Here is a 17,068-nt window from a genome sequence, read left to right on the forward strand (position 1 = left end):
TGACTTTTATCATGGTCCCTAGTTGCTACTAGGTATCAGCCACAGTTGTCCTCTTCTGGACACTGGCATCATGCTGGGCTGAGGTCGTGCTCTACCCCTGAGAATCTTAACTGTGAGTCTGCACTGAGCCAGGCACCACAGTTGGGCTACCTGGGGATGAGAGGAGGAAAGCTTGTAACACGGCATCTCTTCATTGTTCAGAATTTTCCAGTTCATTGTTTGAACTATGACGTTTCATTACTGGTTGAATTCCATTTTGGTAGGAGCTCTTGACTTCTCATGGAGTGAAAGTATAAGTTTCTTAAGGAAAACCTAGTCTGTTTTGGTTTGTTTGTTTGTTTGTTTGTTTTTATTCCTTTGTGAGGGGATAGTTTCTTACCGTTTCCCAGGGTGGCCTCAAACCTCACCTCTTGCATGCTTGGATTGCAGGCATGCACTATATATCATCTTTTGTTTGTGTGTGTGTGTGTGTGTGTGTGTGTTTCATTGTTTGAGATTATATGTCATTTACATTTTCCCTTTGCCTCTCCAAACCCTTCCATCTAGTACCCCCAACTTTCTGTCTTTCAAATTTATAGCCTCTTTTTCTTTAGTTCAGTTGGCTCTCAACCTTCCTAATGCTGTGAACCTTTGCTACAGTTCATGTTGTGGTGACCTTTAACCATAAGATTATCTTCGTTGCTACTTCATAACTGTAATTTTGCTACTGTTATGAATTGTATTATAAATATGTTTTCCAATGGTCTTAGGCAACCCCTGTGTAAAAGTCATTTAACTATACCCAGAAGTCATGGCCCACAGGTTGAGAACGACTGCTTTAATTAGTGTGTGTGTGTGTGTATTCCTAAATAAATAAATACAATATGTTCATTCTGTATAATGTTACTTGTATTTTTCAGGGCTGACCATTGGAAAAAAAAATTTTTTTTTTTTATTATAGGGCAGAAGTGAGCACAGGCTTTCTAACAGTTGCCTCCTTTACTTTGTCTAACCCAAAATTTATATGACTAAATCTAAAGTGCTCAGGAGCCTCTTCCTTCTGGTGGTCACTCTGACCAGCACTACTCAAGAACTTGCCTCTGTGCTTGCCTGTAGCCAGCTCTTCTTTTCTTCATACCAGATGGGAATGCCTCAACTTCTTTGGGCTTCTGTGAGTGACTTACAACCTGTGAAGCTTCTGTGGATCACAATGGGTGTCTCTTGTCTTCCATAGCTCATTTAAAAATTAAATCATTCATCTTTGCATGATTTGTTTTGTCTTTTGAGACAGAGTCCCATGTAGCCCTGAGCTTGCTATGTAGTTTGAATTCCTGATGTTCCTGCCTGTTCGACCAGATGCAAGAATTAAAGGTATGCCACCATACCTGGCTTTCTTAGCATTTACAAAAATGAAACAAAACTGGATTTTGTGAAAGATTGGAAAGCCTGAATTCAAGACAGTAGATTTTAGGTTTGTCCTGTCTTTGATTATGTTACCTTTATGGCCATTCTCACTCATTTGTCTTAAAGTAATTTCTAGTTATTGTATGTTGATTCTCTTTATTGAAACTATTTGGATCCTCTTTATCAAAACTATGTAATTGTGCTAGCAAGAAACATTTCTAGAGACTCTCATAAGAGTGATTTCTTGATAATTCCTTACTGTGTAGTTGGGATGGCTGGAGGAAGATGCTGCGGTTTTGTACACGGCTTATTGTTGGCATCATATGTGGCATTCACAGCACATGGAGCTGACACTCTCTCTCTAGGGCTGCAAGCTTACCCTCTTACATGGTCATCTGATAACATAGAGAAGCTTTCCAGCTTTGGCTGCAGAAAAACCCATGTTTGGGTACTTGTTTATTCCTGCTGATTCTGGGACACTAAACAATCCTTTCTTTCTTTTTCCTTTCTTCCTTCTTTCCTTCCTTCCTCCCCCTCCCCTGCTCCCTCCTCTCCTTAGTTTCCTACCTATAAATGGGCTTAATCTGGTTACTAGGAAGAGTTCTAGAACAGAGCTGCTGGCAGATTAATGTGTTCCTGAGCCCCTAAAGAGGTCTGTGCTTCCTGCTGGCATTTGTGGTGGCTGCTGTTTGTCCAGTGCTAAACATGCACCACATAGCCCATGAGGCTGACAGAGTCATGTTCTCATTTCACAGGGGAGCATACTGAGTCTCCACACAGCAAAGCAGTAGGCCTTATTTAATAATAAAAACCAGAGGTAAGCAATATAAATATTCATTTACTGTGAACTACTGAGGTTATCAGTCATTCTCTAATTAACCACAGAAGCAAACAATTAAAACAAGTGGGAGTCTGGGAAAGCCCTGCATCTCCTGATTCATGAAAGATTGCACCCAGTTCATCTGTGAGTGACCTTGATGGCTTAGATTGGTTAAACTGCTTTGCTTACCAGTAAAATGAGGACCTAGTCCCCTGTTGTGATCCTAGAAGAGAGTGAAGAGCACAGCATAGTGCCTTAGGACATGGTTGTTGCTCAGCAAGCATCTTAACGCTGTCCTGTGGTTAAAGGAAGAAGGTGCAGGAAAGCAAGCAGATACGACCCAGGTAATGAAACATTTAGAAATTTGGCAGCAACCGAGGCAAACAGTTGTTGGTTTTATGGGCACATGGAGAAGTGCAGGAAACTCAGGACACCCTGCCCCCTCCAGGAAAGCCAGCTGTTTGGCCGTGGCTCTTTTTATTTATGTTTAAAGCTTGTCAGGATACTGCCTGACAGTTGGGATGTTGGGTGAATTTGTCCATGTCTCCCCCATCTTAGAGGGACAGTGTATGCATCTTTGTCATTCTCACCAGGTGTCCCTCTGTCTGTGGGCCAGACTGAACTTTGTTTTGTTACATCTTCAATGAAAAAGAAAATTTGAGGCCTTGATCCTTTACCGCATTGACCAGGTGCTTCTATCTTGCTGCATTTAGTCCTCCATCCTTACGTGCTGCCTCTTTGTCTTTTAGTGTTCACTCACGGTCCATCCCTCTGTCTTCCTCAGATGGTTTATGAAAATGTTGGAGGCACAGTGTGTTGCCTAAGGCCAGAGGCGCCAGACACTGCAGCTGCTTGTAGCAGTACATCAGCCTGGCCTGGGGCCTTACCCAGAGTCACTTTTTTAGTCTGGAGTTGGCCGTTGGTCTTTGTTCCTTACCTTGACATTTTTAAAGAGTAAAGCCAGTGACTTTTGTGGCCTGTGCTGCTGTTCACATCTATCTTTTGCTTTCTCCTGAGGAGTTTGAGGTGGTTTGTGTTTGGCAGACTAGCCACAGAGGGAGCCTGTCCTTGGTTGACTGTGCAGATTTGCCCTATATTGCTGAAGTTACTTTGATGACTTCGGTGAGGTTGTGTTTGCCAAGTCTTTCCCTACAGCTGGCCTTACCTACTGTGTCTATAAGTTGCAGTTGGGAAAGAACTCTGTGTGCAGACCCTATTTATAACACTGGAATGGGTCCCATTCCAACATACCTTGTGTAACTGTCAGCTGTCGTTCACTTGTTCATTTACTTAACAGTCAGTTTTGGTGTGTGAGATTTTGTTTTTTCCATGAACCATCAGTGCTGTTACTTTGATGCTAGCTTTGGTCCTGATTGACCAAAGACAGCCTCTTTCTGCTGGCTAATGTGTCTGTTGAGAACTCTCTATTGTTCTTTGAGTGTATGCTTATTTCCTGCACTCAAGCTTGTTTGAAGCTTGTTTTTCTGTATGGCTCTGGGGTGGGTCCTCTCTTTAGAAGGCTTCAGTCCCTTGGAGCACAGGTGCAGGGGCTGCTGTGTCATCAGCTTTCCCATTTCTCTGATAAGGTGAGGTACTTGGTTTGAAGAGAAAAAGGGTTACCTTTTCTCACACCAGGTTGGAGATTTTGGTCCACGCTTTCTAAGCCTCACCTCTTCAGTGTTGTGTCATACGATACAACATTGCCACTCCCCAAGGCCATCTGCAACAGTACATCATGGCAGAGAGTGTCTGCTTGTCTCCTAGCAGCTGGGCCGAGAGGCAGAGAAAGAGGCCGAGGTCATAAAAATCTCCCCGGCTATTTCATTAGCTTTTCCTGGGGAAACACGAAAAAAAAGTTTTTGTTCATGGATCCCAATGGCAAACCAAAGTAGTATTCCACCCAAATACAACTTGGTGAGCCAATGAGTTTACAGAACATAGAGAAAGAGAAAGGATAACTTACAAGGACATGAATGACCTCCAATTGTATCACTACCAAGTCCCACTCCATTATAGACAGTGACCTCACGAAAGATGCATTATGGAGTTTCTCTTAATATACTCTAGCATCTCTCAGGATCACTTGTAGCTGCAGGAGGTCAGGAAAGAGTCCTGACAGGAATCCCAGAAGAGACTCTTTCATTACCATTGCATTAGCCTGGCTACCACTATACTGCTTTGTTTTTAGTTTATCCTGGCTACTGAGCCACAGTATTCTCTACTTTCAAGATGGCCTTATGTAATTCTTGGAAGAAAAAAGAACCATATAACTGGGGCACTTTCCAATGACCTGTCCAGTCTTCCAGGTATACCATAGATTGGGAACCAATCAGACTTTTAACCTTGGCCTTTGGGGGAATGTAAGATCATGGCTGACAGAGGTTAGGAGACCATTGTCCTCAATGTACATCTGTGCCTTCCTCTGGGAGTTCCAAAGAGAACAACCATCAAGGCACAGCTGAGAATGCTGGATTTTACTAAGGGTTCATATTTCTTGAAAGATTATTGGCAAGCAATATATACATGTGAATGTATTTTTTAACTATATTTTATTATAGTTATAGAAAAAATGAGTCTTTTTTGTACCTTAGGGGCTGGCCAAGACATGCCCCTGTGGTACTGGCCAGGGCACAGGGCAGTTGTTGGGAGAGGAAGCTATCTGGGGGCTTGCCCTTCATAGTAAGGTCTCTGGATTCTAGTGTTCATGCATTTTGGTGAGGCTTCCTGGTTGCCTGAGTTACTCCAGGAGGAAGGACATGGTATTAGTGTGAACAGTGAGGTCTGGTCAGAGCCTGCAAGGCAGCCATCGTCTCGGTTGTCATAGCAGATATGGCATGAACTGAGGCACTAGGCATTAGTGGTGGTTGAGCTGCATACAAAAGTAGGCCTGCCTTTGTGGAGCTCTCCAGTGAACTGAACACTCTGTAGACTCGAGTGTAATAGCAGGTATAAGCAGAAGTAAAGTGGCATAGGCAACACAGCAGGGAGACTTGAAGAAAGGGCTTCTGAGTGGAGAGGAAAGCAGGGTAAGGAGTGGCTCTTCTAAGTATGGGTGTGGGGAGAGTGGGGTATGTGCAACTGTGACAGTGCCTAACTGAAGGAAGGGCGTTGGGTTGAATACACAGTAGGTGAGTCTGGAGATGGGGCCTTGCCTTTGAAAGTTCTGATGAGTTGATGTTCTCACTTGGTTTTGCTGGCTCAAGGGTGAGTGGGAGATGACCTAGGAATAAAAGACTGGCAGTTGTTTTGTTACAGATTTGGGGTTGAGTTGTACCTTAGGCATAATATACACAGAGGACATAAGATATAACTAGTCACCTCACCTTAGTGAGTGTTGACATTGTGATGGACAGAAACATGTATTTTATCCCTCAAATTTTCTGTCACTTTGGGAAGTACCATTCTGATGGAGAGTCACACACCTGTCCTTGGTCACAGGCTGCTGTAGAATGCTTTCCTCTTCTGTTCTCTGGAGGAGCCTCTATTTTCTATTGTTCAGGACTGCTGCTGTTCTGGGACCCTGCCAGTGCGTCTTCACATTTCCTGTCCTGCCTGGTGCTCAGAGCTTCCCATGCTTTAGAGCTCCAGCTGCTGGTCCCTGGTCCTCTCTGACGGGCTTTCTACCTTCTCCCCGTGTTTGTCGCTAGCACCCAGGGCAGTTCTGAGGGCATTAGAAATACTTAAGAAACTTAAGTATGAAGCTGAAGACATCTACATAGTTTGGCTTCTTGTGTGGAAGCAGAGGAGGAGAGGACATAGTGTCTCTGCAGGTCTGAGTGTGCAGGGGAATTGTTCCTAGCCTTGTTGGCGATGCCAGGAAGTGCAGGGCCTGGGATAACAGGATCTTTGCTGTTGCTAATCTTTTCAGCTGCCTTTTCCTGCTCCCCGCCCCCAACTTCTTTTTTATTTGGTTTGCTGAACAGGAATGTTTTGTAGGGTCTGTTTGGTGCCTTTGAACTTCAAAAATGCTCACATTTATTTATTCTGGTGAGAGGGTGTGCCATGGTTTTCCTGTGGAGATCAGATAGATGACTTGTGGATGTTGGCTCTCCATTATGTGGGTTCCAGGGTCATCAGGCTTGGCATCAAATACTCCTATCCACTGAACTGTCTTGTCGGCCTGCTGGTTTGAACTTTGAAGTGGTAGATCTGCCACACTTCCTAATTGGGAATTGTTCTTCAGAGAACACAGCCCCTTGTTTCTGGCAGAAGCTAGCTTTGTAGAGCAGTCTGGCAACACCTGGGCATAGCATGGGTGCCTCAGGTGGAAGGAAGAGGAAGGTCGAGGTAGAACTGACTGGAACTGTGGTCTTTGCAAGTATAAAGGACAGGACAATGCATAGAATTCTGGGGAGGTTGTTGTTGACATGGGTGGGTCAGTGGGTAGCAGGTTTGTACTGGACAGGCTTGCAGGGACAGAGCTGCCTGTTGGGAGGCCCCTGAAGCCTCACCTGAGTTGGAAGAACCAGTTCCTAGCCCTACTGCTTAGGATGCCTCCATATTGCAGAGGGCCCAGAACTTTGCTTCTAGAACATGTCCATTTTCACCTGGTAGATTTGTGCCATCTGCCCTGGACATTGTCGCTTCTCCTCAGAGGCTCAGGGCTTTGGTGCATATTTTGATTTTTCCTTTAAAAACTAGATAATTCTTTTCCTTAAAGATTTCCTCATACCTAACTAGTATAAGCACTTGAATAACGGTCGCATTCTCATATGGTAAGTGGAGCTTATGTGCTAAGTGAGTCCCCTTGAGGTGAAGCCCAGCAGGTAGGCTTCTCAAGTGGCTTTAGCCTTTTGCATTTGGTTTGTAGTTGCCCTCTAGACCCATTGCTGTCCTGTCTCTTGCCTAGTCCAGCAGTCTACAGAGAGAGCAGAGACTTCTACACATATGTGTGCTTAGAAATTTCATATAGCTTGCATATCATTTATTGTGCTGATCCCAACGAGCCTTCTGGAGATTGCTGGGATAGGCCTGCATTGTTGTCCTTAATAGAAACCTGTGCGGCAAGGGCTGTGGCTGCACCATCATCTATCTACACTGCTGGTGACAGTGAAGTGTGGCCTTATCGGAAGGAGAATTCATAAGAGGCTGCCCTGGGACACCACACCACTGTCCTTCTGTGTGTCCTGACAATGTTATCTGTCCTTTCAGTGCCGAGTATCAAATGTCTGTCATGAGTACAGAAATTAATTTAATGTCACCTGAAGACATGCAATTAATCTTTTAGAGGTTTTCATAATACCTTTACAGAAAGAGTTGCCAGTTTGGCGGATTTGGATTTTGGGGTTTAGAAGAAGATAAGGAAAATTAATTTTTCATCAGGGTTAATACAAGCTAGCAGGGCCACAAAGGCAGAGGAAAATGATTGGGGAATTTGTCAAGTGTTGTCACTCCAGAATAATGCTGCTTAACGCCTGATAGGTATAATCAAGGGCTGAGGTTCTATGGAGAGGGATTAATCAATTTGCCTGCCACTGAATGCAACTACGCGATACCACTTCTTCATGGGCTTTAAAGAATGAAAATAAGATTTGATCTGTCAAATTGCAAGACGCCCTGACAGTATCAATGGGCATTTTTATCTGTACATTTAAACCATTTGTTATAAATAAATTTGTCCTGCTAATGTTGATGCCACAAACCTCATTTTTTTTGTAAGATTAAGGTGATAAAAAGTCTTCCCTGCGCTTTCTTAATTCAGATAGGCATTTTAAAACCAAATACTAGAGAGACATTTTTATTGTATTCATTAAAAGACAGTCATTTTAGAGCAATTCAACATACAGAGGTTAAGATGGGCACAACTTATTCCCCTTCATCTGCTTTGGATAAACTGCTGTGCCAGAAGTTATAGCATGCCCTGTGCTGCCTGGGGAGACTGCCTTTCCTGCAGACTTGCTTTTAAATTGGAACATCATCCACCATCCACTCAGCAACACTGGTTTGCTTACATCTCAGCAACAGATATCTAAGAGCCTGGTTTGAAGCAAGAAGCAACAGTATTTTAAAACTTGTGTGACTTGGAGACTAATAGTTGCAGGTCTGCTTTCAGTGCTAGAACTGGGTGTATAGATCACAGCAAGCCTTCTGACTCAGGTTTTTAAGTGCATGACTATGATGTAAAAGTATGTTCTTGGCAATGGCCTGTTAGCCTGTCTATTGACCATTTTTCTAGTGTTAGTCCAGAGAGCCAGAGCTTTCCCTAGAATGCTTTACATTGTGCAAAAGTGAAATGCAGTATTTGCTCTCTCAATTGGGAAAAAAACATTTCCGTTTCTTTACAAAGGGAAATCACTTGTTTGTTTATGTTTAATCCATGAATACTTAGAGTGAGCTTCATAAAAAGTCAAAGCATGTCATTGTGATAGCTTAATTAAAATCAGTCTAAGTGAGAACAAATCAGGTAATTTCAGCAGTGGGAAGGCTGACACAGGATCACCACCACAGGTTCCAGGCCAGCCTGAGCTGCAAAAGGAGACGCCATCATGAGCAATGAGATGGTCTCCTTGAGGTAGTGTCTTTGGCGTGGTGCAAATGTGTCCAAAGGCTTCTGTTCCATGTGTAAAACAAAGATTCTACTATTCAGCTTGTGAGGAGGACTGAAGGAAAATATTTGCCACAGACGGGCAAGTTCCTGGTCACTATTGCAGAGCAAAGGCCAGGTAGAAAGTGTGGAATGGTGTACCGAACTTGATGCTTAAGACACTGGCATGCTTCACACTTAAGAGATCTTAGGTGGTACTCACAGTTGTAGAGAGCATACAAGTTTGTCCAGGATTGACCTCCCACCTGGTGGAAGTTTGTGGAAAGGCAGAGTCCTCATACGAACATGGATCTCAGCAAGTCAGGCTGTTGCCCCGCCTGTGGGGAATCTCTCAGAAGCTTATGTCCTTGGGGAGGAGCAAGAGACACATCCAGGCAGGCAAGGCCTGTTCTGGGTACTTACATTTTTCAACATATGAGCGATCCAAAAATGAAAAGTGATTTGCTTATCTCTTGTTGTATGTACTGGAAATTTCCCATGATAAATGTTTTAAAACATAAGAACACAGCCACATATGGTTAAGAGCCAGTGGCCTGCCTACCCTCACTGGGGCCAGTGCCTCTCAGGCTGTGGTCTAGCCGTTCATTAAGACTTGAACCACCATAGTGTGAGATGCTTTTTCTGCCTTGCTAAAGTGAACTGGCTAACATAAAAGATATTTGTGTGAGTGTTTTTTGAGGGATGGTCTTTAGTAGGTACCTTTTCTTTTTGATGTTGGTGGCTTTGTGGTCAACATAACATGGGTCTTCTGTCTCCCCCTGCCCCTTTTTTTTTTCCTGAAAGAAACTGAACTAGGTACCTTTTTTTGTTTGTTTGTTTGTTTCACCTTAACACTGTTGTAGAATCCCCTGGGATGAGAGTGGAGTCCTGTGTGCTTGTTTATGAGAAGCATCTCTTCCTTAATTCTGTGTCCTTGTTCCTTAGAGCACTAGTCATTGCTCCTTGCTGGTTGAGTCCGTTTGGGTATGTGTGTATTTTATAGGATTAGCCCATTTCATGTAAGTTAGCTGGTACAGTGACATAATGTTCCTAGCATCCTTTTCACTGCTTTGGGGTACATTGATATGGTCCCTCTTTGGTTTCCAATTTGGAACATGTGTCCTCTGCTATTTTTCTTAGGATGGTTAAAGGAGTGTGATGTTCGTGTTCTCAGGACAGCCTGTGGGACTGATGGGGAAGTGGCTTCTCTGTATCTGTTCTTCAGTGTGATCTACTGTTTGCTTCCTCCTCTGTTTAGATGTGAGGCTGGCTGTTCTTAGGTCTTTCCCCCTCCTTCTTGGAATAGCTGTAGTATTTGAATCCTATATTTTGGTATATTATACACTTGTTCTAGTTCACTTTAAGTGTTTTCCTTCCTTTAAAATAAATTATTTCTTAGTACGTCTTCCTTAGTGCTGGACTGGTACTGCACAGCCTTTCCAGTCATTTCTCCCCACCCCCCCCAGGTCCCTGAGGAAAGTGCCTGGGCTCTCTGGCTCTTTGAGTCTTCAAATAGGACCACAGCCCCAGAAGCCTGTGGCTTCCATGGGTTGATTCAGTTATGCGCTGGAACAACTGGGGAAAGCCATCCGTATACACACAGTCAGTCCTGGCAAGCAGTGCTCTATCCCCTCTCCTTCCACTGTGCTGACTCCACTTCCCCAAAGTGGTTTTTTGTGTGTATGTTTAGCAAGTCTGAGTTTTGGAGAGACCAGACTTGCCAGTTTCTGCATGCTGCAGAGGGTCAAAGCTCTGAGTCCTTGTTTTAAGCTTTTCTTTTCCTGGGTCATAGTTATATTGGTCCCTTTTCCTTGAAGATCCCTTTCTTCCATTAAGTGGTCTCTAACAGATAACTTTGGAAGTTTTCTTACTCACTTTTCTATGGTCATAACAAAATAGCTGGATATAGAAGAGAAATTAATTTTGGCTCTTGATTCTCCGGGCTGGGAAGTTTGAGACATGGTACCAGGATCCTCTTTGTGGTGAGGGCTTCATGGGACAAAGGCAGGTGCTTGCAGAAGGGGGGGCGGGGAGGAGGGTGTAAGAGGCCAGCTGCTTTTGACAGCTTCTGCCATAACTAATCCATTCTCATAGAACCATATTAGTCACTTGACATAGAGCCCCTGTGACCAGAACACCTCCTGCCTCATGGCACTGCTGCACTGGCAGACTGCAGCATGGCTTTGGGGATGAACTATAAGCACCTACAGCAGGGTGGGGATGAGAAGTGGGTATAGACATGGACCTTTTTTGAAATTGTTAAGTCACCACCCATTCCCCTTGTTGTTATGTAGCCTGTGTGTGTTCTGACCACCTGTATATGCCACTTATCAAGGCTCAGCATCCATAGCGACTAAGTTTGCATAATGTAGCAGGGCAGAATTCTTGCCATGTTTTTTTCTGTTCCAGCCATTAGTCATTCTTTGAAACACCGTGCTGAAAACTGCAGATCGCCCATAGGCCCCCACCCACAGGCCATCTTTATGCTGTTGCTTGTTAGTACAGTAGACTCAGGTGCCAGCTTGACATGGGCATGCCTCAGGGTCATACCTTACCTCATGGTCCTTGTGGTCAGGAGCCATTGAGGGTGAGAGCAGGAGGACCAGAAAACAAGTGTGGATGTTTTCCCAAAGCCCTTAACTGAGCACATGTACTGCTTCTCTGGCATTCACTCGTGTGACACCTGCTGGTGAAACAGATCCTCTGGTGGGGGAGTCTCTCCTGCAGCAGCCCCTGGAGCCAGGCAGCTTTCCCATTTGTGGAGGGCTTGAGCAGCAACTACAAAGTTAAGACTGTACACAGTCAACTTTCAAGAAAAGTGTTCTTGGCAGCAATAAAAAGTGAAGTAGTTTTACAGTGTAGCAAGTACAAATTAAACAGTACTCATGTTCATCTCAGCCTCTTTAAATGGATGTGTTTTAGACTTCAACACTATTGTATCTAAAATCTTAACCACTGCCCAGTGAGAAGTTTCCCCACTGGCTCCAGGGAAGAGGCAGCTTTGGTGTTATTTATGTCTGAAAGATTCTGCCTCGTGGTCATCACTGGCCATGGCTGCCAGTGCCTGGCCAGAATGATGGGCAGACACTGATCCACCTGCTTCCTTGTTGATCTCAGCAGGGAGGAGAGAGCGATAGCTTTTCTCACACAGAGAACCAGCCCCAGCGGCTTCCCCAGCCTCCGGACATGAGACAGCAGCCTACCCGCAAGGTGACGCTGACCAAGGGGGGTCCTCAGCAACCCCAGCACCTTCCTGTGGGCCCCCACATGTACCCGGCTATTCCTCCAGGCATCAAAAACATCCAGGGGATTCACCCAGCCAAGAAGGTAAACTGAAGTGGAAGGGCCCTGCCCCTATAGGTTGAGAGAAATTGGCTGGCGTTAGGTGGTCTTTCTGGCTTGGTAATACTCACATTAGTAAATGAGTCATTGTTTTCTTAGCCCTGGTTTAGAAAGCCTTTCCTTCCAGTTATTTATTCAGAGAGTGGCTGTCCTGCACCTTCAAACAGCCACTGTACAGTACAGACAGTATTGGGCACCTGTGTTCCTCCCACCCACTTACACCAGGAATGTTCTAGAGAACCAGAGCTGTATTCTTCCTTTGTGTAATTCAGCTCAAGGACTAGAGACAAAGGCCTGTGGAGGTGAAGGGCATCTCTGAGCTCATCCTGCACATGGGAGGCCTGGAGCCCACAGGCTCCCTGTCCCTTCTCAAGGAGGCTAGTCTATTCATGTTGAAGGCAGAGAAGCCTTTCCCTCAGCTTCTGGGAAAGCTAATTTTCAGAAGTGATGAACACAAAGTCCTCCCTGCTGCAACAGCCCATGTCTGAGGTGCAGGTGAGGCCAGGCAGACGGAGACTGGTGCTGGTGTCCTCTGGAGATGTGAGGTCTGCTGGTGCGGCAGGCAGATGTCCATACATTAGTGATAAGTCCAGCTATAAAATGGTGGATCTTGCAGCCTCTTCCAGGCTGCATTTCCTTTCAGACCTAATGCCTGCCTGCATGAAGAATTGATTTTAGAAAATTACATGTAGGTGTGTTAATGAGGCTTCACCCTAAACCCCCTTAGCTCTCCTTTAAGAGGCCAATGATGTTTCTGACTCACTGATGCTGTTGTGAGGCTTTTTATAAGAATTTGTGTCTGACTGAAATCTATACCAGAGTATGCATAGTGGGCCTTTCTGTAATGAAAACAGAAGACAGGAATTCACCTTTAGTGATGTGTCTCCTGTGACTCCTAGAACTGTCCCATTAGTGCTCCAGGACTTGCCTCACAGGAGTGGTGGTGACTTTATGTAGATGGGACCTCTGATTGTGTTCCTCTAGGTTTTCCTTCCTGTGGAGCCTACACATATCCTGGCTATGGACTCCCGCTTTCTGCCTCTTCCTATGAGGGAGGCGGGGGGGGGGGGGGCAAATTGCTCCTTTAAACCAGATGCTGAACAGAATTAGAGGTTCCACTGTCTCTGGACTGCTAGCTAGATAACTGAAGGTATTCTCTTTTTTAATTGCCTCATCCATTGAAAATGCTGGAAATGCCAGCCCTCTCTTTTTAAAGGCCCTTCACTGGAGTTCTGAAATGTGGGTAGACGGTGCCCTTTTACTGGCAGATTGTGTGAAAGCTCTGGAGGTGATTGTCACACATGGCTAGATGAGGTCTTGTTTCAGAGGCTTGAGGATAGTAAATACAAGCTTGGCCCATTTGAGTTGGTTCTCAGAAGCTGTGCATGAGTCATTGTCACAGTTGGAGATTTAACACTGTAGATACCATGTGTCTATTGGCCTGTGCCATGGTAGGAGAAGTGTGTGTTTGGGTGGGATCTGACCACTCCCCACCCCCCACCCCCCTGAGGGACCCTGGACACATGCTTACTTTTGTACCTTATTAGCCACTATGGGAAGAATCCACTCAGATGTCAGAACGCATCTTCTTTGTCATTGCCAGGCCATCATGCATGGACGAGGCCGAGGAGTGGCAGGTCCCATGGGCCGGGGACGCCTAATGCCAAATAAGCAAAACCTTCGAGTGGTGGAGTGCAAGCCACAGCCGTGTGTGGTATCTGTGGAAGGGCTATCCTCATCCACTACTGATGTCCAGCTGAAGAGCCTGCTGATGTCCGTGGGCCCCATCCAGGTGGGTTGCCTCCGTGAGGTGTTGATACCAGTGGGTCATCTTTCCAGACAGAACTACCTTGCACTGAACAGTGGACTTTGTAGGTTACATTGTATTAAGATGGCACTGAATTCAGACTCTTATTTACAAAGTTTAAGATGTAAATACTCTAGTAGAACAAATTATCTTTTGAAGTCTATCCTGACGTTCATGTGTATACACATACTGTTTTGTATTGGATCATGTTTTCTTTGTGATAATTTCTCAATTTTTCAAGTAGTTAGCCTTCTTATTATCTGTAGCTGTCTTACACACAGTTCTGGTGCTTGTGTTAGCATCTGCAGTACAGATGGAGCAATACTTTGCATTTTGTTGTCATGGCTTTTAAAATGGCAGTGTCTGATGCTTAAGGTCTGAGCTGGTTACCAGTGATGTGAAGATGGAGACAACACCATTCCATGTCTGCTATGAGCAAGTTTGCCCTTGTATTCTGACCCTGAAGGGGTCTTCAGAGTTGTACCAGTGGAACATGCAGGTTATACAGAGAATGTTAGGCTTCCCAGCAGAACAAAGGGCACTCTTTTATTTTAATGTTTGGCTAAGATGTCTCAGATCTCCATGTACAGCCCAGGGTGTGCCTCACACGTGTAATTTCAGTATTTGGGGGGCAGAAGCAAGAGGACCTCTGTGAATAAGGCCAGCCTAGTCTACAAAGGAAGTTCTGGGCCAGCCAGGGATATATAACAAGAAGGACCCTTCCACGAACAGATGTATGTCTATTTACTATTAAAGTCTAAAAGTGAGTAGAAGAAAAACCCTTCCAAAACTGAGCCTGGGGTTTAAGTATTTAGTTTAATTACAGCCACCTTTATTATGGGATTCTTAGAGGGGTTGTTAGACTTAAGTTAGTATTTATTATTGAGGGATTAATCTCCAGACTTTGCTAGCTGTTGGTAACACTCTGTTTTTAAAGAGTAGATGGTTTTAGCCACTATGATGATGCACACCTGTAATCTCAGCATTGAGAGGTTCACACAGGTTGGAGCACGGGTTGAGGCCAGCTGGGGTGTACATACTGAGATTGTCTGAAAAGGGGATAGATGCTTTCTGAGTAGTCAGTTGTGGTGTGAGCTGTTGGCAGGAACAGGATTCATAGAAGATTACAGGTGTGTCAGCATGTGGTTATTGCAACTAGAGAATCACAATAAGTAGTCGTTGAAAGTTCTGTCTGCATTCTGGCCCAGATTTCAGCACCGCTATGCCCCAAAGCCTCAGGTACTTGCTGGAGGCTGGAGCTTATTATCCCGTCTTGTAGGGACTCTCACTTTCTGGGCTTTCTGCACTGAGTGTGAGGGCAGCTGTAATATTGCTGCTATGTCCCCTGGTTTCAGCATAAGCAATTTGGGGTTTTCTCTCAACTTTGCTGATCCCCAGCAGGCATACTGAGTGGGACTCACAGCCTGCCTGGAGAGAATGTGACCTCCTTCTTACCTGTTTCATACACTGAATTTTGTACTTTGGGATTAATGTAAATTTCTTAAATGCCCCACCCCCTCCTTATTTGCCACTTTTTTTGTGTTCTGTAATCAAAGAATAATTGTTTTAAATAAAGATTATTGCGCTTACCTAAACTCTACAGCAGAAGGAAAGCTGCTATTGATAAATCACATGTTCTGGAGATGAAGGTCTGAAATCAGTGGAGAACTTTTTTAGGTTATGCCAGAAATAGAGGCTTCAGTGCTGTGTACCACTCTTGGAGTCCCTGGGCCAAAGCTTGTTCTTCCTGGAAACAGAGCACTTGGTTCCTGATGGTCTTAGGTCAATGGGATGGTTTTGAGTGGGATTATGTGGGTATTTATTTGGTTGGTTGTTTTTTTGCCCTCCCCCCCCCCCCCAAGGTAAGGTTTCTCTGTGTAGCCCTGCTCTTCTGGAACTTGCTCTGTAGATCAGGCTGGCCTCAAACTCAGAGATCCAACTGTCTCTGTCTCCTGCGTGCTGGGATTAAAGGAGTGCACCAACAAAACAAGATCTGGTAGTAGTTGATGGTAAAGAAAGTGACTCGGGCCTGGAGAGATGGCTCAGCAGTTAAGAGCACTAGAGGACTAAAGTTTAATTCCCAGCACCCATAAAAGGTTACATGCAGCTGCCTGTAAACAATTGACACATGACACATCTGGTCTTCTGAGGCACGCTTACACACACACACACACACACACACACACACACACACACACAATTTAAGTAATTTTTTTTAAGAGATAGAAATTTGGTTCAGCAGTCTGATTACTTTGACTGATTTAAATACAGTAGTCAAAAAAAAAAAAGGTGTTAAGTAGCTGAACTGAGACTCCAGCACTGTTACTCTGCTTTGAGGAGAAACTGTTTTTCTGTTGGAATTGTACCTTGGAGTTTCAGAGTGAAATGTAAGGTTGATGTAATTTGGGTATAGCACCACCTAGTGCTCACTAGCTTAGTACCAGTGTTGGCCAAGGGTTTATCAGAGAGTGATGGTAAACCATACTTTAGTACCCGTCACACCTGAGAATTGTGTTTGGCTGGGCATTGACCCCGCAGGCACCACTGGTGTCAGTTAGCATGCTACTTGTTACTCCACAAGCCTCTCTAGACCAAAGGAGATGGTGAAAGGGAACGAGAGGTGCATGTGGCGTAAGTCTTCTGGGGTCTCAGTTTCAGATGGAGAGGGTGCCAGCTACCTAAGACCTGTAAGTCAGAAAGTAACTGGGGAGGGCCTCTGTTCTAAGAGCAGAGCCAGGTTAAAGCTTAGAGCCAAGGAAAGAAGTTCATTGTAATTTCGAGGCCTCTCCTAGAACAAATCTCCATTTCCTAGGCTTTGCCTGAAGTTATGTTGAGAAGAAAAATTTTACCGCATAAACCTTCAGTATCTGAGAACAAGATATGATTCCTCCCCAGGTGGCTCAGTGAGTGTGACTGCGGGTGAGCCATGATGTAGTGATAACTGTCATCTGAATGCTGCCTCTGGCCAAACACTGCCTTTTCGTTTTCTACGTTAACTTTATTTGCTGGTTCTAGTACTTCTGAGGACTAGATTGAAATGCCTAGCAAATATGAGTTTATTTCTCACGACCACATTACCTCTTGGAAAGGCACCTGGCCAGAGCTGTGAGATGTTAAAATCCCTGCTTTGCCATTTCTCAGTGTGCAGCTTTGGTCAGAGTTCTCACTTGGGTGCCAGGTCTGCTCTGTCTGT

General features: G+C 44.7%; 1 protein-coding gene across 9 annotated transcripts in view; it reads left to right on the forward strand.

Moving 5' to 3' along the window:
- Nucleotides 1–17,068, forward strand: part of RBM33 (RNA binding motif protein 33) — a 98,755-nt gene that overhangs the window by 78,411 nt on the left and 3,276 nt on the right. For 4 of the 9 annotated variants that reach the window (XM_084785458.1, XM_084785460.1, XM_084785461.1 and 1 more), the window contains 2 exons: nt 11,844–12,053; nt 13,672–13,860. In XM_084785458.1, the coding sequence (XP_084641584.1) occupies nt 11,844–12,053; nt 13,672–13,860 (399 nt within the window). Of the gene's footprint in view, nt 1–1,270; nt 1,342–11,843; nt 12,054–13,671; nt 13,861–17,068 lie in introns of those variants that run through there. The other 5 variants (XM_084785459.1, XM_084785462.1, XM_084785463.1 and 2 more) reach the window with 3 other exon arrangements.

The sequence above is a fragment of the Acomys minous genome (genome assembly GCF_964271855.1).
Source record: "Acomys minous genome assembly, chromosome: 6".
Classification (NCBI taxonomy): Eukaryota; Metazoa; Chordata; class Mammalia; order Rodentia; family Muridae; genus Acomys; species Acomys minous.